Here is a 22161-nt window from a genome sequence, read left to right as displayed (position 1 = left end):
GGTTGGGTAAAGTGAAGTGTTTCTCTCATCCTGTTTGAAATTACCTTTGTAGATGCTTTGTGTATCACCAAAAGTAAGGCTGATGTGACTGTATTCTTTTAGGTCTTTTTCTATCCTTTTTCTAGTGTATTGGTATAACATTGGCATTTTTCCAGCTAACTAGAACCGTTACTGGAAATGTTGTTGTTTTGAGGCACTAAGTGTAAGAGCCGCAAGTTCCTTCTAAATAAATTCTTTTCAATATTTAATCAGATCGGCTGCATTCCGCCACACCTGGCTGCTTTTCTGCATGGCATGTCGCATATGACCTTTCTAACCTTGTTGGTGGTTACATTTAAACTTCCGCATGCTGCTCGCTGCTAATTCTGCTAGAGGGTGGATGACTTATTTTCTAACTATTGAGATTAGGTACATCTGCCACTCGAACCAAGTCACTGAAGTTTATATTTCCCTGCTTGTCAGCACCTCAATTCATCCCACAGCCACCGCGCATAGACTTTGACAACGAAAGAATAATGCTTGTGCTAGAAACCATATCAGTATTCCCCCAATGTTGAAATGTAAAAAAAAATTTAGTGCTTCTTTATCAAACAAGAACAATAAGAATATGCAACTAACTTTACCATTCAAGAACAATGTTAAGCACAAGCTGAGCAACAGGTGAATAAAGAAAGTATACAAGCTGGTGTTCGCGAAAATATTTAATAAAGTCATCAAGCTTGAGACAAACAGAAATGCTGCTTCAGTACAGTATATTATGCACAAGCAGCTCTTTTTTTTTTTCTTTTTTTTTTCGCTAGCTTCACTGCCATCTGCTATGGTGGCTTACTCCACAACAGTGTAGGATAGTTAATAGAAATGATTGAGCACTGTGTGCTACTGAGAAACGTAATGTGCTTTATATTCATATGCTTAATAAACCCTTGATCAGCCTGGCTTAGTCTGGTGATGATAAAAATGCTACCATTAGCAGGTTTTCTACAAACAATTATTTACTCTATCACCACATTCATACAAACTATGAAAAATTAACTGTTTGACCAGGAAAACCTGTTTCAGTGCTTGTAACATTTGAAGAAAAGGACAAGGTAGGTCAGAGCGCACTTAATGCTAAGTGCACTGAAAAAGACATTCCTTGTCAAGTATGCTTCACAAAGTAGCCCAAGTAGCCACCTGATTGAAAAATTAATTGCCCTCTTCTCTGACATTATATTTTGTTATTTTATACCATACAATATTTAACTGCCATCATTGGTGCATACATTTGTATGCTTCAACAAGAAATATTCTCTTGCAAGTTATGTGCACACTTGCACTAATTTACAATTTTCATATTCTTTCTTTATGATTTCTCCTTGCACTTTGTATTGCAAGATGGGTACCAACAAGACAAGTTGTGCACAACTTTTTCCACTGATTATTTACCCGTTCCTTTTTATTTTTCCTATCACTATTTGTCATGAATTTTTGTCATGTCATCTGTCACTTATGTCATGTCATATGAATTTTTAAAATATTTTCTAGAGGTATTCAATTTGCACTTGTTTTTTAGTTGCAATGTTTTATATCGCAGTTTGTTCTTTCATTTTATCGCATTAACTTTGTTTCAATATTTCATGGTGCCTCTGTTACATATGACCTGCTTAAATTGGAAACCCCAAAGTAATACAATAAATTAGTTTAGACTGATAAATCATGCTCTGAAAGTATTGTTATGTTAATTTAACTACCATAGACTTATCAATACATAGGTGTCTATGTCAAAAGTTTCACTTTTAATTTCCCACCAAAGTTTTCAACAATGACTTCATGGATTTCAAAGTTGTTGTTTTTAACATCGGCTTAATGAAATATTTTTGAAATATGGCAAGATAAGCCTCTGGCTCGCCAGAACACAATGTACTTCATATTTATTGATTGGGAACTAAGTAGGCCCCAGTACACGGCATTAAAATCTATGACATCACGACAACTGGTGTGGGAACTTCAAGGTGGCATCAGCACCCGAAGTTTCTTTTTACGAGTTTTCTCGCTAAGCAAGCGTATTTTCACCGACAGCGTGGTGTTTTTGTTATTGTGAAAAAGGAATTCACAAAGGAAATTCATTTCTGTTTAGTGTACCATCAACTATTAGATACTGTCATACATTTATGCAATGTTTTTGTTTTTTTTTACTCTAATGTTTTCCCAGATTTCTTTTTTTTTATTATGAATGAAGTCTTTGCAAGTAATGCTATAATAAGCACTTAACAAACATGCATTTAGTGTTACGACGAGTTCCTGTGTTCTTTGTTTTTTTTTAACTATGAGACCTTCACATGCAAAAACATCCCTAACCAAGTATGCAAAAAAAAAGAGAATAAACTTTGCACATGAAATTAAAAAAAAACTATATAAACATACACTTATACAAGATGGCAGTGCAGCAGAGGCAATGATGCATAGATGACAAAAAACAAAAATCGAATCCTCACAGTTTTAAAGCACCACTCATAATTCAAATGGTTCAAACCATGCCAAGAAAGCTGAAGAGCTAGACCATGCATTATGCATTCAAATACATGCAAGTATTTCAACTTTTTTCGCAACAGCAACAGAAGTTTGCGAAATGCTAGGCACTCAATATTTAGCACCACTTCAGCTTTACGCATTTGTACCATATTCTCTGTCACATGTTTCACTAACTGAAAGCTGAAACAGCAAAAAAGTAGCCCTGTCTTTCTTCTAGCTTGTGCCATCTATTTCCACAAAGAAGCTAAGGCAACTTCATTGGTAGAAAGCTGCAGAATGCTATGGAAAATAATTGTACTTGAATTCAAAATCACTCACTTACACTTTATATTCATTTCTTGCAGACAACATAACTTTATAGACATTCAGTCTCCACTGATGCTTTTTACAGGAGAAAATTTCATTAATAAAAGGCCTAAAAAGTACATAGCATATACTCTCAAAAACTACAATGGCACAGTGAACTAGCAATTATCAACTTTTTTTTATATACTGCCATGGCCCTTGGTTTAAGTTTCTGACAAAGAATATTGAAAAGACTGTGGCCACTGCACTGTCACTGTTCCTCAAGCAAGTAAGAGAAATCATATGTGTTATTTATGAATTATTTTGCGACTTTCACACTCAACTTGGCTAACAATGTAATTATCACACCTCATAAGGTTACGCATAAATAAGCACAAGAATGTCCACCAATTGATCAAGATAAACAATTAGAGAGAAGTGGAGTGAAAAATCACAGCATACCTTCTTTTTGGACTTGAACACATTGCACTTGAACCCATTGCTACCGCCATCTCGTGCAATGTAGCTAAAGATCTTCAAATCTTGAGAATCGTGTGAAACGTAGAAGATTCTGAAAAGTGTGGAAATATTCATGAGAATTCCACAGACACAACAGTTCAGACAAAAGCCCCATAGATGAAGTGATAGTGCCACAGGGTTGAAAAGCCTGCACAGAAAAATGAAACAAAATATGGATGCACATACAGGTGCTCCAACTGTAAAACAGAGCACGCGAGCTGTGGCCAAGCTACGCAAAAGTGGATGCCAGCGTGCTTCATCAGGGAAGTGGTTCATTTTCATACGAAAATGACGACATTATCTTCTGGCACATCTCCGTATAAAAATAAAGAACCACTTCTCTGATGGAGCGCGCTGGCATTCACTTATGCGTAGCTTAACCACAGTTCACGTGCTCCTTTCTACTTTTGGAGTGCCTGTACAGACATATGTAAACCTCTTGTGATCTCACATAAAGGAAAAAAAAGATGTGCAGACATATCCAGTGAGGCTGAGCTAGTAAAATATGTAAACCACACATTTATATGCCCTGCTGAAGGTTAAACATCATTACAAAATTCAAATTGTCCTCATCCAAATCATACTCAACACTAAATGAAAATCCATTTCCCATTGAAATATAAATCCATCTGAAATACAAAAAGCACAGTGGCAATTAGGAATAGCGTCAGACTAGCACTATTCTCAATTAGCACTGCCACATTCTATTCCATGTACACTATGCCTCTCATCATTACTTTCAGAGTCAAATACAATCTTAACAAAATTACAAACAAAATAGCTGTTTTTGATGCAACAAAAAAACAAGCCTTTTTTTTTCAGGTGAAACAACGAAAATCAGTTAATCACTGTGAAGACATAATTCACATTTTCCCTTTTATTAAAAGGTACTCCTTCCTTGAGAAAGAGGAGTAACTTCTAATGAAGCCAATGAGTCGATTGACAACTCAAGAACTTTCCCTCACAGAAGAGCAACTTGAAAAAAGTTTTGCCACTAAAGTTACGCGACCACTAAAAAGGCATCCAATTGCATTGCTAAGAATAACAGCCTAAGAACCTTCCACATTCAGGGATAGAACGCTAACCACACAGCTGTACTCAGCACACATGGAAAACTATCAAGCACCAAACTTTTAACGTGTGTTGTACAGAAACTAGGCCAAAGCTCAAGCTGTAGTCACTCTTGCACGGCCTTCTTATAAAATGCGTGAGAGAAAGTGAGGTCTCACCTATAGATTGGATGGTTCATTATGAGGTACCTGTTGTCATCCCATGCCCACTGGTTTTTCTAAAAACATAATGGGTTTCACATGAGTCAATTAAATAAAGTATATTACCTAAAAAAGTACAAAAGACAGAACTGAGCATGACTATTGGCCTATGCACGTGGTCTTGAAAGAATGAAAACGAATCATACAAATTATACAGTTGTTGCACATGGACATACAGTATTTTACTATTAATGAAACATGTATGATAGATCAGCATTGCAATATAAATTTAAAGGGAAAAAAATTGATACATTTCTACAACATTATGCTTACATGTATGCATAACCAATAAATAGTAAAAAAATAATGGTATAAAATACGTATGCCGGCGAGCAATATGTTCCAACATGATTAACATTGAGGTGAGAAAGACACTCACATGTTTCTTCCGCAAGATGATTTTCACCCCATCAACAGATATGGTAATTGTCACCTTCTTTTTCTTGACCGATTCTGCTTTGAATTCATACTGCAATAGATTGACAAGTTCTAGCTCAGCACCAGTGATCTCTAAGGAGGCGAATAATGAGACAATAAAGTGGTTTGTTACACATCAATATCAGTAATTTGTGCAACAAAAAAAAAGGAAAGTCACACAGCAAACTACGAGTCCTCCTTTGTCAGGACCGAAACAAAATAAAAGACAATATCATGACACGAAAGCACGCGGCAGCTTCTCCAGAAGGCAAGCCGGCAGAAATAAATAACAGGAGTGGATTTGGTCGAGTTATTAAGTGCCAAGTGGAGTCACAATAGCAGCTGTGTGGCTCCTCCATACATCAGAAATTAAAGCTAGACCAAAACATGCAACCCGTTGTATTTTCCCCACGAACGACCGCAGACCTCACCCGAATTCGGCGCATAGCTGCGACGATCTCGACTCGGCTGCTGGGTCGAGGAACATCCATGGTGCCAATGTACTTGCAAAGAAAAGCACAAAATCACGCCATTATTTAAACGGAAAATGTTCCAAGTTTTACCGATTCTGCAGAGTTTTTAATATGCAACACCAGAGCTCAAAACTTAACGTGACACCCCACACGAGAAACCATGCACAGAAAACTCCCGATGAACTCTCACACTTGGTAGCAGGAATAGGCTGGCTAGATTCTCGCACGATGACCTTTGCACCGTATTCTCAACAACAAAAAATAGCTACTACACCAAAAGCAAGGTGACTGAGCAAGCAGTCGGTGAAAGCGAAAAGTGCTCACCTTGGCATTAAACGATATTCCATGTTGAAAAGCTTCTTCACTGTGCAGGGGAATTCTGCTGTCGTACGAATCATCGCTTACTAAATTATACTGCTTCTTGGATGGCATGATGCAGCTGTGCACACCATACTTGTCGCTATGACGCCTTCGCCCCTGGTACCCGAACACTTGAAAGGCACCGGACGGTGCACATCACAATACTGAGCTTCGGAACCTTTCCGATACAAGACACACGCCGAGCAGGTGAAAGTTGCAAAAGAAGCGCCGGAGCACTTTTACATCCAGCGGTCCCGCCGAAGAGACGCCCTCCTCGGACGCTCTTGCACTAGGATGCTCCCCTCGTATCTCCAAATCTTCAGCGATCCGAGTTTCGTCGCCGTTCCCTTTTTTGCGCGCCTCTGATGCTCACGTTGTACGAGCGTGCAGGTGAAACGAATCTATCGGTGCCGCTGATTCAAGTGCCGGGTTATCCAGCACCCACTGCACTGTGGCGCATGGTCAAGGCGAAGCGTTGCAAAACGTGCCTGGTTCATAATGCGTGCGAATTGCGGGAAGACATGTTACGTTTGTTTTTCTCTACTTAGACAGACCTTACACGACCATCAAGCGCTACAGCTTTGGCCTATTGAAAATTAACTTTGCTCTCTTTTGTACTTTTGAGCACTGATGATGATAGTAAACATTGAACGATATACCTTTACAAAAGTACACCAACTTTCTTGATAATCGTAGTTAAAAATTTTAAAATAACTGCTAAATAAAGATAAAAAAAAAAGAGTGTTTTAGCTTGGCAAACGTAGTTTTCAGCAAAATGATGGTTGGAGTGGAAACCAAAACTGAAAGCGAGTTCGTACAGCAGTTTCTTCTGAACCGTTGCTCTGAACCATGGCAAGTGGATGAGAGCGCTGTCTTCGCGCACGTGGAGTTTAGACACGACAGTACAAAATCTTTCCACGTGCGTGACGGTTTGGAGCCACTGTGTGACTTGAGTCTCGACTATTCGACCGACACGAGTGAGCAGGTAGCAACTGCGCGTGACGCACGTTCCGAGGTGTTATGCCACGAGTGTGATGCATATATGGCGGTTTCTGCTGTTTAGGACAATTTAATCGGCTGCCACTGGTTTGTGTGTGCTGTCAACGGCTTCTGGTGATTCATCGCGAGGAACTAAATCATTCGATCACGTAATCGCAGAATTCGTCATGTGCGACTACTACGACGTGTTGGGAGTGTCTCGCGATGCTCCTGTGGAGGAGATCAAGAAGTCCTATCGTAAGAAAGTGTTGCAACTACATCCTGACAAAAGAAATAGTGGGGATTCTGAAGAATTCGTGCGCTTGAACATGGCTTGGAAGACACTGTGTGACGAACAGAAGCGCAAAGAGTATGACGCGACTGTGCGACACTGCAGTGCCCCATTGAGCCCACCGATCAGCGAGGAGGTTCTCTTGACCGATATGGGAGTGAATGTGGACGGTAGTTATACTTGGAGCTGCCGCTGTGGTGGCATGTACCTGTTATTCGACGTACCAAAGCAGGATACGCTTATTTCTTGCGATATGTGTTCCTTTCACATTTTAGTTACCGTGTGAAAATTGGCCGTCCATTAGCAAGCAGTGGGAGAACTCGTACCTTCGCGCCATCTCTGTTATGCAATCAGACGAGAGAAGTGATTGAACTACAACTGCGTGAAAAGAACTAAACTTTTCCCCACTGCAAGGACGACCGTTATCGTGGCGGAAAACTGGGCTATGCTTTCAGCTTGACCCGTGTTTTACGTTGTACTTTCTAATCGTGCGAAAACCAGCACATTCGATAAAAGTTTGATTGTTGAATGATTTGTTCGCTTTATTAATACCGTTGTCACACTCACGAAGTGCAATGCTGGTCATGATTAAACCCGATCGGGATCAAATCTCTTAATAGTGATCGGCTCCTTTCTGCAGCTTATGTAAAAGGGCAAATTACAAGCGAGAAATTTTATTCGAATCAGCTAGACCCTATCGAGATCAAAAGTGACTATGCGACACTGGAATAACACAACAGTGTGACATTTTTCAACATTCTCTCAGCAAAAACTGATATTACTGTGCGCGAATACATGGAAACAATTCTAGAGAAGTTCTGACACTCAGAATGTGAATACGATTTGCAATTAAATATAAGAATGCACTGTTCGAGGTTGTCTAATATGACGTTCAGATTCCGACCTAAGGTTGTGGTTCATGTGGTTCAGATATGGTAAGGGACAACTGTAGCTTGAATTTCACACGGAGAAAGAGTGATGGTCTTCTCCAAGCGATTCTGTTAAGATGACTCATCATTTCTGAAATGAATACCTGGAATATATAATGCCTGTAAAGTTTCCAGTCGTCAAATGAATTTGCCTCCCCCATGGGGATTCGGCAAATATGTCTATTTGGCCAGTATCATCATGTAGGATACCTTTAAAACTATGCACGGAGCGGTAGTATTATGCCTGCACCTGGTGATATGCTATTGCTGTGTCCCATTAGTATCACCACCATGGAGCACCAGATATGATCATGTTTTCCCTTTTTTTACACCCCACCTCACCCAAGTTCCTGCTTGTGCCTCTCTATTACAGCAAACATAGTCGAACCACAATGCGCAAGTTCCTCGCCCTAGTGCCCCCTAGGAAGGAATTCACTTGTCACGAGTACAACCCGCTGTCCCCTTACTAAAAAAAGGCCTAGCTCCACCCCTGACAAAAATTGCTGGGCCTGCGCAGAACACGCAGTGCAGTCATAGTGAAAGCTGGAACAGCGTCCTTTCCAGAGCCCATTGTAGACTATCTTGGGCCACTAATACACATACAAGGTAATCACTATGCCATGAACCATCGTAACTTAATTAGGTAAGCCCCCAATATGCCTCTGTGTGTTATTTTGTGGATAAGCGCGGTGCCCACTACGCATTTGCAAGGCATTATGGATGCTTTGTGCTGTGGCTGATGACAAAGAATTATGGCCGTCTTTTATGATGCATTGGAAAGATTGAACGACCAACTCGTTGCACAATTCACTGTGTGCCACTTGGTTGTTATTTTACTCTTGTACGATGCTATGTTATGTTGCCACGGTTCTTTGCCCGACATGACACCTTCATAGCGTGTTTTAGCGTGTATTCACAGAACCAGCATGACTCTGTGAATACTCCACAGCCACACAGAGGTCCTGGGTTCTAATCCTATCCTCATTGCTAGAAATTTTTTTAATTGCATTTTTTTATTTTTCACAATAGCATAGCAGTTACGGACACCATCGTTGGCTGCGGTATATAACTAAGGCTTCTAAATCGGCTCTTGTAGTGATCTCAAGACACCTTTTCCTAATAAGGGCCCCAACAGCCATCACTGTCAACAGAGTCATGGCCAAGAGCATGGAGTGGCTGCTTACCAATGGTTAGGTAGGTGGTGGGTGAAAGTGAAGAATTACAGCCACCACCGGTTGTATTTGTTGCCCAGGTTGACTCCATTGCTTGATATTTAAAAGCAAGGTTGAGGGCACAGAACTTGGAGGTACTCATGCTTGATTGACAATGTTAGTAAGAGTGGCCGGCGTTCTTAGAAATTTCTTTCTGTTTTCATTTTTTTTTTTATTTCGCGAAATAGCAGTTACAGGCAGTGGCGAACTACTACCCCAATGCTGTTGCGTTTTGTAACAGCTTTCACAGAAAAAATTTTTTTTACTGTGCAAAAATGTAACAAAGACTAAGAATAGTGCCTGGATATCAGGAAAAGTGGATGAGGTTACAAACCTTAATTTTTTTAGCATGACAGTATTCAGCATGAAATATTTGGGGTTAGAGGAGCAGCCATTCGCATACTTTGCATTCATCTTCATTTCTCAGGATGTAAGCGACAAGTTTGGCTTTTCGAGGACCAAATACTTTTAATTCACTTGCAACCACTAATGGTTTAAATAAATGACATAGTAGGTGATTTAAGCAAATTTAATAGCAATGATGGCATAGTGGTTAGAGCATCCGTCTCGCATGCAAGAGGTCCGTGGTTCGAATCTCGGTGCCGGGCAGTTCCCCAAAAATTCCGCGCGGTGATTGAACTGCATTAAGAGGCCTGGAGTGCGGCCTCACTGCTGACCACCACCAGTAACGCACTCCCTCACCAGACAAGGCCACCCTGGTGCAATATCTGGCCACTACCTCCCACATGCAAATGTCAATCAACTCACGGCCCTTAGTCCCCAGCGGCTGCAAAGCAACTGACCACGGCGGCGGTCAGATCTGCAATGCAGCAGAGGGTGCTAAGAATCTCTGGGTCCAGACAGGTCGCCATTGGAACCTGAACTTGGCAAAATTTAACACTAGAGCTTTATCTAGTGAGGCAAGTCTAGCTGTACTATTTGAAGAGCTAGAGGGTGTTAAATGGGATGTAATAGGGCTCAGTGAGGTTAGAAGGACAGATGAGGCTTGAAGAGTGCTACAGAATGGGTACGTCCTTTGTGATCGTGGGCTGGCTGTCAGAGGAGAACTGGGCATGGGGTTCCTTATCCACAGAAATATAGCTGGCAACATAGAGGAATACTATAGCAATAATGAAAAGGTGATAGATATCGTAATTAAACTCAATAAGAGATACAATATGAAGGTGGTACAGGCTTACATGCCTACATCCAGCCATGATGATGCGACAGTTGAAAGCTTCTATGAAGATGTGGAATTGGCAATGAATAAGGTAAAAACACAGTATACTATACTGATGGGCAACTTCAATGCCAAGGTAGGGAAGAAGCAAGCTGGAAACCAGGCAGTAGGAGATTATGGCATCAGTACTAGAAATTCCAGATGAGAGCTACTAGTAGAATTCACTGAACGCAATAATGTATGGATCTTGAATACCTTCGACCAAAAATGAGGGTACCGCAAGTGGACATAGAGGAGCCTTAATGGCCAAAGTAAGAACGAAATAGACTTTATAATGAGAGCACACCCAGCCATCGTGCAGGATGTAGAAGTGCTTGGCAAGGTACGATGCAGTGACCATAGAATGGTGATGTCTCGAATTCGCCTAGACTTGAAGAAGGAACAACAGAAACTGATACACAAGAAGCCAATCAATGAGCTAGAACTGAGTGGGAAAGTACAGGAACTCAGTCTCGCTTCAGAACAGGTACTCAGCTATTATTGAGGAAACCAGCCTTAGCGTTGACGCAATGAATGATAATCTGACGAGTATCACTACAGAGTGTACAGGTGGAAATTAGAGGTACGGTACTTAGGCAGGACACAGGTAAGCTGTCCCAGGAGACAAAGAGAAGCGTCAAAGCATTAAAGCCTCAAATACCACAGACAAAATAGAATTGGCAGAGCTTACGAAGTTGACTAATAAGCGTAAGGTATCCTATGTAAGAAGGTATAACATGAAGAAAATTGGACATGCTCTGAAGAACGGAGGAAGTGTCAAAGCAGTGAAAAGGAAACTTGGTAAAGGCAAAAACCAGATGTATGCACTAAGGGACAAGGAAGGCAAAGTAACTACCAATATGGATATGATAGTTAAAATAGCAGAGGAGTTTTACAGAGATCTGTACAGCAGCCGGCACAACCACGACCTTAATATAAGAACTAGCAGAATTCCAGATGGCATCCCACCAATAATGATAGAAGTCAGAAAAGCCTTGGAGGGAGTGCAAAGAGGCAAAGCTGCTGATGAGGACCAGGTAACATCACATCTGCTGAAAGATGGAGGACAGATTATGTTAGAAAAACTAGCCACCATGTTTATGAAGTGTCTCCTGACGGGAAGAGTACCAGAATCTTGGAAGAATGCTAACATTATCTTAATACACAAGGAGATGACAAGGACTTGAAGAATTACCGGCCGATCAGCTTGCTCTCCGTTATATACAAGCTATTTACCAAGGTAATCACTAACAGAATTAAGACATTAGAATTCAACCAACCAAAGAAACAAGCAGGATTTCAAACAGGCTACTTAACGATCAACCACATTCATACTATCAATCAGGTAATAGAAAAATGCTCAGAATACAACCAACCTCTCTACATAGCCTTCATAGATTACGAGAACGCATTTGATTCAGTAGAAATATCAGCAGTCATGCAGACACTGCAAAATCAGGGCGTCGACAAAACATATATAAACATCCTGAAAGAAATCTACAAAGGATCAAGTGCCACCATAGTGCTCCATTCAGAAAGCAACAGAATACCAATAAAGGAGGGTGTAAGACAAGGGGATACAATCTCCCCAATGCTATTTATTGCATGCTTACAGGAGGTTTTCAGAGGCCTAGAATGGGGAGAGTTAGGAATAAGAGCTAATAGAGAGTAGCTTAGTAGCCTGCGCTTTGCCAATGACATTGCATAGCTGAGTAACTCAGAGGACGAATTCCAACTCATGATTACGGAGTTAGACAAGGAGAGCCGAAAGATAGGCCTTGAAATTAATCTGCAGAAAACGAAAGTAATGTACAACAACCTCGGAAAAGAGCAGCGCTTCGAGATAGGTAATAGTGCACTTGAAGTTGTAAAAGACGTCTACTTAGTACAGGTAATAACCGTGGAGCCGAACCACGAGATTGAAGTGACAAGAAGAATAAGAATGGGGTGGAGCACATTTGGCAAGCACTCTCAATTCATGACTGATAGAATGCCACTATTCCTCAAGAGGAAGGCATATAACAGCTGCATCTTGCCGGTACTTAGCTATAGAGCAGAAACATGGAGACGTACAAAGAGGGTTCAGCTTAAGTTGAGGACGACGCAGTGAGCGATGGAAAAGAAAATAGTAGGTGTAACCTTTAGAGACAAGATGAGAGCAGAGTGGATCAGGGAACAAACTGGCGTTAAGGATATCATAGTTAAAATGAAGAGGAAATGGACATCGGCCGGGCATGTAGCACGTAGACAGGATAACCGCTGATGATTAAGGGTAACTGACTGGATTCCCAGAGAAAGCAAGCGGGTTAGAGGGAGACAGAAAGCTAGGTGGGCAGATGAGATTAATAAGTTGGCGGGTATAAAGTGGCAGCAGCAAGCACAAGACCGAGTTGACGGGCAAAATATGGGAGAGGCCTTTGTCCGGCAGTGGACATAGTCAGGCTTATGATGATGATGAGGCGTTTCACTGGACAACCTGCTTCTTGGTTATAAAGCTGGCCACCATTGTTTATAGGTACTCTTCAGACTTAGAGTTCCCTGTAATAAAGACCTCTCAAGAGCATTACCTGGCTTCACAGCATGATCAAATCAAACTAAAAGATGATGATCCCATACAGCAAGCTGGGTATATAGGCTAAGCATTTTTTCGAAGTTTTTTATTTTGCCCTCCTTCCAGTTTCAAAAGATCAAAGCAGCTTGGTGATGAATACAGAATTCATGCATAAAGTACAGAGGTCATGCTGCATGGTACAGGTGAGAAAGGCTACATTAAGTATTACAAAAATAATGACTGTTAAAAAATGGGCACAGTTCTTACAAAGCTCGGGAAAGCGCCTTTATGACTATTTTTTCTCATGCCATTTTTACATTAATCTGCAAAGTTTCTCTCCTCATTGATCATTATTTGATGATATTTTTTACTCTACAAGACTGCAGAAATTCTCAACCATTTTTTTTTTTTTTGAGACATTACTTTTGGTGGCTCTTTTTGTTTACTACACCAAGACATTTAAACTTAGTACAGCTAGAGCTGTTTTTTTTTTTCTAGCAGCATGAAGCTAAATAAGCAGGGAAGGCAATGCTGAGCACAAATTCTAAGACATTTAAACGTAGTACAGCTAGAGCTATGTTTTTTTTCTTACAGCATGAAGCTAAATAAGCAAGGAAGGCAATGCTGAGTGCAGATTTTTCATTCAGGGCTCGAGTTTTTTTCTGTTTTAGTTTCCTTAATATATATATATGAATAATGAGCTTCATTGTGCCATAATTTAATATTAGAATATCAAATCAGCTATAAGCACTGCACTACTTGTGCATTTAATAGGGATGAGCGAATAGAAAATTTTAGGTACAGAGCGAACAGCAACTTAGTCAAATAGTTTCAAAGTGAATCATTTGAATATTGTATATTCCCTATTATAGAGAAAAATGAATGTATTTGTCAAGACCCAATCAACCTGCACAATATTTTTTCAAATTGGAACAAGGCACATGCAAGTGTTACTTTCTTCAGTTCCAAGTGTGGTTAAAGCAACTTACAATAGCAGCAGAATTTAAATTTTTGTAGGATTCAAGTGATAACTGGTAAAATATATTTTTTAAAATTTACTTTACTTAGAGCATACAAGCCCACATAACAAGCTTTCAAACTTAAGAAATTATTAATTGATGAGTGAATTATACGTTTATTTGACATTAAAGTAAAACTTCGCTATCTGTGCCGTGCGCTGCAGATTTTTTTATAGCGGTTTTCTTGGCATAGCTCTCCTATGCTACAGCGAAATCACTTTTACAGACTACATGCAAATAAACATATGCTTATTCGTTCGTCTCGAATACTTCAAAATTTAAAATAGTTTAAATATGTCTCGAAGCAAATTCGAATGCAGTAATATTCGTTCGAATATTCGAAGTGCTGAAATATTTGCACATGGCTACATTTTAGTAACTATACATGGCCTAATTTAATGTTACACAGGTACATTTGTATTGTTTATGCAAAGAAAGGGATGTTAATACTAATTATCTCCAAAAATAATTGATCTATCCAAAATATATTAGGATATTAAAAATCAAAGTAAGAAACTAGGCAAACATCTGCAGTTTCGTTTAGTTTTATGATGAGATAGCCAAAGTAGCTTTTAGGACCTTCCATACTGCAGGATTGCGATTTGGTTGATGTATGTGCCAAATTCGATCCAGATTAGTTGGCACCACATAAGTAGTACCTTCTATTGCTGATCGTGATGAAGAACTGCAATACGAATCGGCCCTGGTCGTAAAAAGTGCCCTGGCATAAGACATTAGCAATGCAAACAATTAGAGTATTTTTTTCAAAACACAGCATCAAAAAACATCAACCAGAAATGTGCCATGCAATATGCAAATAAGAGAGGAGGAGCGAAAATTTCTCAGCTATGACATAAAAAAAAACTGGAAAGTAGTGCTGCTTACAAGAGTTGGTACAAGCAATAACAGCATCTAATGCAGGAACAGTAGCTGAGAACTTCACACTGTGCTGCCACCTTGCAACATTCAAGTTCCTCCTATCACCATTGTTGAACACTTTTCTGAAATTCCTACAATGCTCCCTATATGACACTTTACAATGTTTAAAGCATAACCAAAATTTTCCATTGAATACTGCTGAGAATTCAATTAAAAAGGCCCCAACTTTTTCAACATGCCAAACATAGCTATTTGCTCACAGCATGGCCATAGACACCTGAACCAGATATCACCAAATTCAGCAGAGAGCTTGCAACTTAGCCTAAGCTGCACACCTTTCTGCAGAGAGCTAGCCCATCATCCAGCTGAGAAGGGCCCGTTGAATTATCTTGAAAATCACACTTATTTTGTCACAACCATGAATTAATATTAATAAGAACAGACTGTTAGTTTTCATTAATAGTGTATAACAAAGAGAGCCAAGCCCTTAAATTTTCACTTCTCTTCATGCATAAATCAGCAGCTTTTGGCTTGACTTTAAGAGACCTGGACTAAGGGTGCTTCCTGCAAGAGCAGAATCTCCTCAGTGGAACTTTGTTTAATTATTTCAAAAAGTACAGAGAAAGGCACAATTCCACATATTTTGCCTCAAATGACAGCTATCTGTTGAAATAGTGCTGCATCTATCAGTAGCAAACACCAAATGTCATTGCTGTGAAGCTAGTTCTTTCATCCATCTTGTTCATTTGCCCATTGCTTGGCGTTTAAAAAATACTGATAGCATACATTCAAATGATCCTGAAACTACTCTAATGCATTCATTCTCTTGATTTTCTACACCAACTTTATTTGTACACCAAGACACCAGCCGCAGAGCAACTATTTATCGCACTTTCATGTTACGTGAAACATGCATTCTCTGCTTGTTTTTTTTTTTTCATTTTAGTTTATGCTGATGGCTCATCCCGCAAAACAATATTCTGATTTCACGAGTTCCTTTGTCATCAGCAAGGTAAAAAGCTGGTCGAGTTGGAAACGAAGCATTTTTGTCAAAATCAACGCGAACAAGACAGAGCACAAGACAAGGAGGACACAAGTGCTGTACAGTATCCTTCTCGTCTTGAGCTCCATTCTGTTTTCACCGATGCTTACAAAGATCCTTTGTCTTCAAACACATTTAGCGCGAGTGCTACGAACTTTCACAATGGGCACTGGCATCCCCTCAAGAGTAGTTTTATAATTCCAAAAATGATGCCTTTTATCTGCTACAACATTGCTGCCGTGGCATTCAAAGCAAATGCACAGATGCCACGATTCTCGCAGGTCTTTTCAAAGCACAAAACCTCCTACAAGTTTCCAAGTGTCAAAGCGACGCGATAGCTTTGTGATGAGTGTACTTCCCGTGTGACGACTGTGCACACTTCCATAGGAAAGCGGAACTTTGGCCGCTAGTGACAGTGGCAAAAAAGCTTTGCTTTTAATCCTCATAAAGTGACTGAGGGTGAAGATAAGAATGAGGAGGCAGCCTGATGATTACATAATAACAGCGGCGTAACAGAAATGATAAACAAGAAAAATCCAGTTTGAAGCTATTAACTGCTCTCATTGCAAAATGCTCGTTTCTACGACAGATTGTGCCTGTGAATTTACAGAGGCTGTGATGGCAGTTATAAGAAAAAACTAATGCTTGGTTTTTTCCCACAAGCAGCACAAATTTTAAGACTCGCTAGCCTGGGCCAACCTTCTGTCAGTAATCAAGCAGAGTGTGTTGATCACTACATGCATTTTGTGAGAGTAACCATGTGCTCAAAGTGAGCTGTATATGCCAATAGCTGCAGCAAAATTGAACAAAACCGAGTGCCAAAATCTAATGGTGATAATGATGCAAAATTTCCCATTATATCACACCACGTGCACACACACTGCATTTATTGCGCATCATGGTGGTCCAGTGGCTATGGTGCCCGTGTGCTGACCTGAAGGTTTCAGGATCAAATCCTAGCCACAACAGTAGCATTCCAATGGAGGTGAAATGCTGAAGGCTCATGTGCATATTTTAGGTGCATGTTAAAGATACCAAAATTGCTGGATCCCTCCACTATGGCATCTAGTAATCATATTGTGGTTTTTGAATGTAAAGCCTTAATTATTGTATTTATTGACAAAACAGGCTTTTCTTTGAGAAATTCGTATGGCTTTCCTTGTGGCCTCATGCGACAAACAGGTGGTTGTCTCAATAGAGACACTATAACAAATCTATGCTTGTCTGATTTCTCTTTCCTAACCCTTCAGCCACCTTGCGGTTTTTCGCAGAACTCATTTGCAAGAAAATAAGACAGCAATGATCAATTGCATTGGTGTAGGAACAGTTAACTGTTGGCACTACCTCCTTAAGCCTGATTTTAGTAATGAAAACAGCCCCACTGTTTGCATTCAAAGGATCAAGTACACTTGATAAAGTGCTCTTAGCATTAAGAGATTGGTTGCATGGTGTGACAGGAGCAATACCAATCTGGGCTCATATATCAGGGGGAACAATGGAAACACTTCTGTCAGGATGCTATCTGAAAGGTCTTGGGGTGGGACGATGGGAAGGTCATCACACGATTTATTAGGAGTTTCCAAACAGGTACCCAAACCTAGGCCTTGGTTGCCCTTCTAGCAGCATAAAAGCATGACATCTTGCATCTAGCCTAACCTCTAATCTAGGCTAGCCCAATAATTTAGTTCAAGTAGACAAAAAAAATTACATGCATTCAAAGCCTTTGCTTAGGTGGTATCTAGTCGACTCTCAGTGAACAGAAATCTGTTAAACAGAATGGCTACTTAAATGGAACAACTCTCTATGATACGATTAGTTTACAACTTGTATTCTGCACCCCTGTTCATCTCTCGGTAAACGACCCTCCTGTTCAAAGGAACTTATTTTCCTGGTCCCTTTATTTTCTATTTAACAAGAGTCTACAGTACTATGCTGAAATACAATACAATAAAGTAACAGTGATAACAAAAATAAAGCAAGGACAAGCTTAATAAAAAAAGTAAGTTTGGGGTTTGTGCACGAAAGCAACGATACAATGCACTGTAGTACAGAATGCTACTTTTTTACGAAATAGGAGAGAACTCGTGCATTATGTGTTCCCATAGAAGGTCTTTCTTCTTTATATGAGTTGAATGTCCGATCATGTAGGATAACACTATAAGTGGATAGACACAGTATTGAATAAAGTCTTCGCAGAGGCTCACCAAGAAGCTTTCAAGGAACCGCTAATGTAAGCGCCCAGCCAGGAAGTTTATTTTAAAGAGAAAAATATCTTCACCTGCATCATTTTTCGAGCATGTTACAATTTACTTACAACCATTACCTCAAAACCAGTTAATCAACAGGCAGATTTTTTTTTTCTTAGCACTAGCAAACACTGCTGCAAGATTATAAATGCACAACACCGAAGTGGTCAGGTCTCTCAGGTCACCTTTTGATCACAACTGTTACGAGCCATTCAAGAAATCACCCACACCACTTTTACAGCAAGTTTTCACAACATGTTCCTTGCATTTATTTTGCCAACACATAAAAAACAACTTGAAGAGCAAACAAAGTGTAAAAGGTAAATGAATGCAGTATGTACATAAATATAAAAGTCGCTAAATGGCTCGTTTATATCCAACGAGCATTGCCTCGTAACTGCATGAAGTGACGGTAAGTGAACGCGAACAAGACAGCCAGGAGTTTAGCTTTTATACCAACTCCAGTACCTGCAATAAAAGAAGCAAGAAATATTATAAAGAGCTAATTATTAGTGAGAGAAAACCAGCCTTCATACCTTGATAGTTCCTTGACTGTTAGCTGCTACTACTACACTGGAGCCCTATAAGTTAATAAATATTGTAGTGTAGCAGAATTGGTTGTGAACACTACAAAACTTACCATTCTCCAGCACACTGCACTGACAAACTCATTGCTGTCTTCCTCTTTCTTGTCCTTTTCCTTAAATTACAAAAAAAAAAGATCAGAAAAACATGCCATGCTTTCCCACCTGAAGGACCTGAAGGTGGGTTTTTCACTCACCAAAATATTCCGTACCACGTCAAACCTGAAAGTCAGCACTTGCTTGGACAGCCCCTTGTAGTAAATGTACAGAGCATTGTTTTCACTTCCTGTGTGAAAAGTACAACAAATTGAACACTGCACATGGTGCATCTCAAAATTTTCTGGCTCCATCAACATTCTCATACAAGGCATGGTAAAATAAAAAAAGGAAGAAAGAAAAAGAAAACACTGGCTGTCCGTCTTGTATGTACAGTTTTAATAATCACCGACATACCAGGAGCACTGACACAAAAATTTTGAACTTTTTTTTTGCAAGAGGTAGCTCAAGGCCCACTCATCATGGCTGGAAACCTCGTTTGAGTGAGCATGCGACGGTTATTTATTTAGAGATGTCTTTTAGAGCACCCAGTCTCAGTTCCGGTTTCAAAGAGATTAATATGTAAGGTTTACTGTCCAAAAACCACCATATGATGTGCGATGCCGTAGTGGAGGGCTCCAGAAATTTCGACCACCTGGAGTTGTTTAACGTGCACCCAAATCTGAGCACATGGGCCTACAGCATTTTCACCTCCATCGAAAATGCAGCCGCCACAGCTAGGACTCAATCCCGCGACCTGCAAGTCAGCAGCCGAGTACCTTAGCCACTAGACCCCCGCAGCGGGAGAGCTAGGAGCTAGGCAAAAGCAGTTCCAGGGACAAGGTAAACACAGCTGGTCACGTGACCATGCAAAACTGTGACATGGGTGCCACACTGACAGCCAGCACAGCCAGGACACACGAAGTTGCAAGCACGGAGCAGGAAATTGCAGGTAGTGCATGCACGAGGCGCGTGCGAGCAATCAGCTAACACATACTCATGACAGCTTTGTTTTGCTTGCATTGCCCCTGTGCTGATGTCGGTGCTAAGAGGGGCCCGAATCTCACCCAGTCATGGGACATGCACTATAAAATTAATTCTAAATATGTTCTAGGCTATATTTGCCCTTGATATCTTGTAGATGTGTGTGTTCCCACATAAATCTATCTCTCTCATTATCTTGCCTTCGAAATTTTGTGCCAGTGCTCTTCTCACAAAGCCTGAGGTAACCAATTTATCATTGCACAAATTTACAATGTTACCAAGGTGTTAAAAATGAGTGACACTAAAAAAAAGACTTTGTTTTCTTAATTACACTGTTAGAAATGATTTTGAAAGTCTGAGACAGTATCAGTCAGTTTCACATTGCCGCAAGATCTTGCCTCCATTGAAACAATGCGTTCATCACCGTGCACACAGGGACACACTTGTGCCGTGTTGTGCTGCGCAAAAACAATGATGGCACAAGCACCCAGCTGAACTCGGCTGAGATGCACCACGTACTCGGGACATCTCGCGGAAAGGAAGAAAAAGGCGGCTGAAGGACATCTTTGGTGTTCGGCTGACGCGTAGTTCTACAACCATAGTCACTTTGAGTTGTGGACACAGGTTCGCCCTTTTAATAAATACGTTTTTTCATCCCCCCCCCACACACACTTTCCCTTGAGTCTTTCAACATAGCTACATTTCTGGTGGAGGTGCTGGGTAATGAATTGAAGCCCTACGAAAGCAAGACAGGACAGCGTAGCCTCGACCACCAGCTAGTTGATCCTGTGGAGCTGACACCTGTGCATCAGTGGGCCAGTAGCCGTCTTCGAGGTGACTCACTAAAGTTCAGTCCACTCCACTTCATGCCAATTGGAACTCGGTCAATAGACGCCACCACCATGACTAGCCAGGTAACACTGGCACGCTTGGTGATCAATCAGCCGCACCAGCCACCAGTATTTCATGGCGACTCGTACAAAGACGTAGAACATTGGCTGAACCTCTTTGAGAGAGTGGCAAGTTTGAATGGTTAGGACGAGAGAGAGAAGCTTCGCTGTGTATACTTTGCTTTGGGGGACTTTGCAAAAACCTGGTATGAGAACCATGAGATCTCCTTGCCTATCTGGGATGAATTTCGTAGAGAAGCTCTGGCTACTTACGCCAGCACCGTTCGCAAATAAGAGGCACAGGCTGCTCTTGAAACCAGAAACCAACTCACCAACGAGAGTGTGGCAATGTACCGTAATTACTCGAATCTAACGCGCACCTTTTTTCCGGTTAAGCGAGTTCATAAATCGCATGCGCGTTAGAATCGAGTACGAACAAAAAAATTACGGCCAATCTACTGCCATCGGCAAATCTAAAATGGCCGCCCCCTACGTGCGTCGGCATGGCGCGTCGTCCATTTCTGCCTATGTGTTTCTCATGTGCGGCACTTCATACGTGTGCTGAGGAGTTCGTCATCTAGTAGTGCATTAGCATCGACGGCGTGGAATGGCCGACTCCAAAAACTCGAGTGCACCACGATGCCGCTTTAAAAGAAACGTCATCGCGTGTGCAGAAACGGACGGAAATCGGGCCGCATCGCGGTCGTTCGGAGTTCCCGAAACGTGCGTGCGGGACCGGCGGAAACAAAAGCAGAAGATTTTCGACAGCAAAGCTTTACGCAAAGGCTTTAGTGCACTACAGCAGGGTCGGTTTCCGCAAATTAAAGAGCTGCTCGGCGAGTATGTGCTTTAGCAGCGAGCAGCACAGCGGCCCGTGACGGCAGAACTGCTCCAAGTGCGGGCTATGCAATTAGTCTTAGAAAAAGGTCTGATGCGGAGCCAGTTTAAAGCGAGCAGGTGCTGGCTAACTAACTTTATGAAGAGGAAAGGCTTTTCCCTCCGAAGGGGAACATGCATATGCGAAAAGTTTTGCAGAGGAGTACGATGAAAAGCTTCACAGTTTTCAGAGGTTCGTCCTAAACTTGCGGCGCAACAACGACTACCTGCTTGGGCAAATCGGGAATGTCGATCAGACGCCTCTTTACTTCGACATGCCTGGCACCACAACCGTCGAGAAGAAGGGGGCGAAGCAAGTTCGCGTGCTGACATCGGTCCACGGTAAAACTACAGTGACGGCAATGCTCTGTTACACGTCAGATGGGCACAAGCTTCGCCCGTACCTCATATTAAATGGAAGACGCTCCCGAAAGGAGTCGTTTTTTCGAGTGGTGTGATCATGCGGGCCAGCGAGAAAAAATGGGTGCGCGTTGCAATCGATGTCTTACGTTTTTTTGTTTTTTTTTCGCGGTGGAAATCGGGTGCGCGTTACAATAGAGGGCGCGGTAGAATCGAGTAAATACGGTAT

General features: G+C 41.1%; 2 protein-coding genes across 4 annotated transcripts in view; both read right to left on the bottom strand.

Annotated features, from left to right (window-relative positions):
• Window positions 1-6554, bottom strand: part of LOC119161264 (carboxyl-terminal PDZ ligand of neuronal nitric oxide synthase protein) — a 65319-nt gene extending 58765 nt beyond the window's left edge. Inside the window, exons 1-5 of the mRNA XM_037413646.2 lie at window positions 5801-6554; window positions 5435-5506; window positions 4966-5055; window positions 4545-4603; window positions 3259-3367 (exon numbers count right to left, since the gene is read on the bottom strand). Coding sequence (XP_037269543.2) covers window positions 3259-3367; window positions 4545-4603; window positions 4966-5055; window positions 5435-5506; window positions 5801-5908 — 438 coding nt within the window. The 5' untranslated portion in view covers window positions 5909-6554. The remainder of the gene's footprint in view (window positions 1-3258; window positions 3368-4544; window positions 4604-4965; window positions 5056-5434; window positions 5507-5800) is intronic.
• An 11881-nt stretch (window positions 6555-18435) lies between these two features.
• LOC119161265 (E3 ubiquitin-protein ligase COP1) overlaps window positions 18436-22161 on the bottom strand; it is a 57981-nt gene continuing 54255 nt past the window's right edge. For 2 of the 3 annotated variants that reach the window (XM_037413647.2, XM_037413648.2), the window contains exons 18-21: window positions 18984-19072; window positions 18843-18902; window positions 18739-18783; window positions 18436-18670 (exon numbers count right to left, since the gene is read on the bottom strand). In XM_037413647.2, coding sequence (XP_037269544.2) covers window positions 18653-18670; window positions 18739-18783; window positions 18843-18902; window positions 18984-19072 — 212 coding nt within the window. In that variant the 3' untranslated portion in view covers window positions 18436-18652. The remainder of the gene's footprint in view (window positions 18671-18738; window positions 18784-18842; window positions 18903-18983; window positions 19073-22161) is intronic. The other variant, XM_075879628.1, reaches the window with a different exon arrangement.

This window comes from Rhipicephalus microplus, chromosome X, assembly GCF_043290135.1.
Source record: "Rhipicephalus microplus isolate Deutch F79 chromosome X, USDA_Rmic, whole genome shotgun sequence".
In the NCBI taxonomy this organism is placed as follows: domain Eukaryota; kingdom Metazoa; phylum Arthropoda; class Arachnida; order Ixodida; family Ixodidae; genus Rhipicephalus; species Rhipicephalus microplus.
The sequence above is the reverse complement of the archived record's forward strand: the minus strand, read 5'-3'. Positions and strand labels throughout refer to the sequence as shown.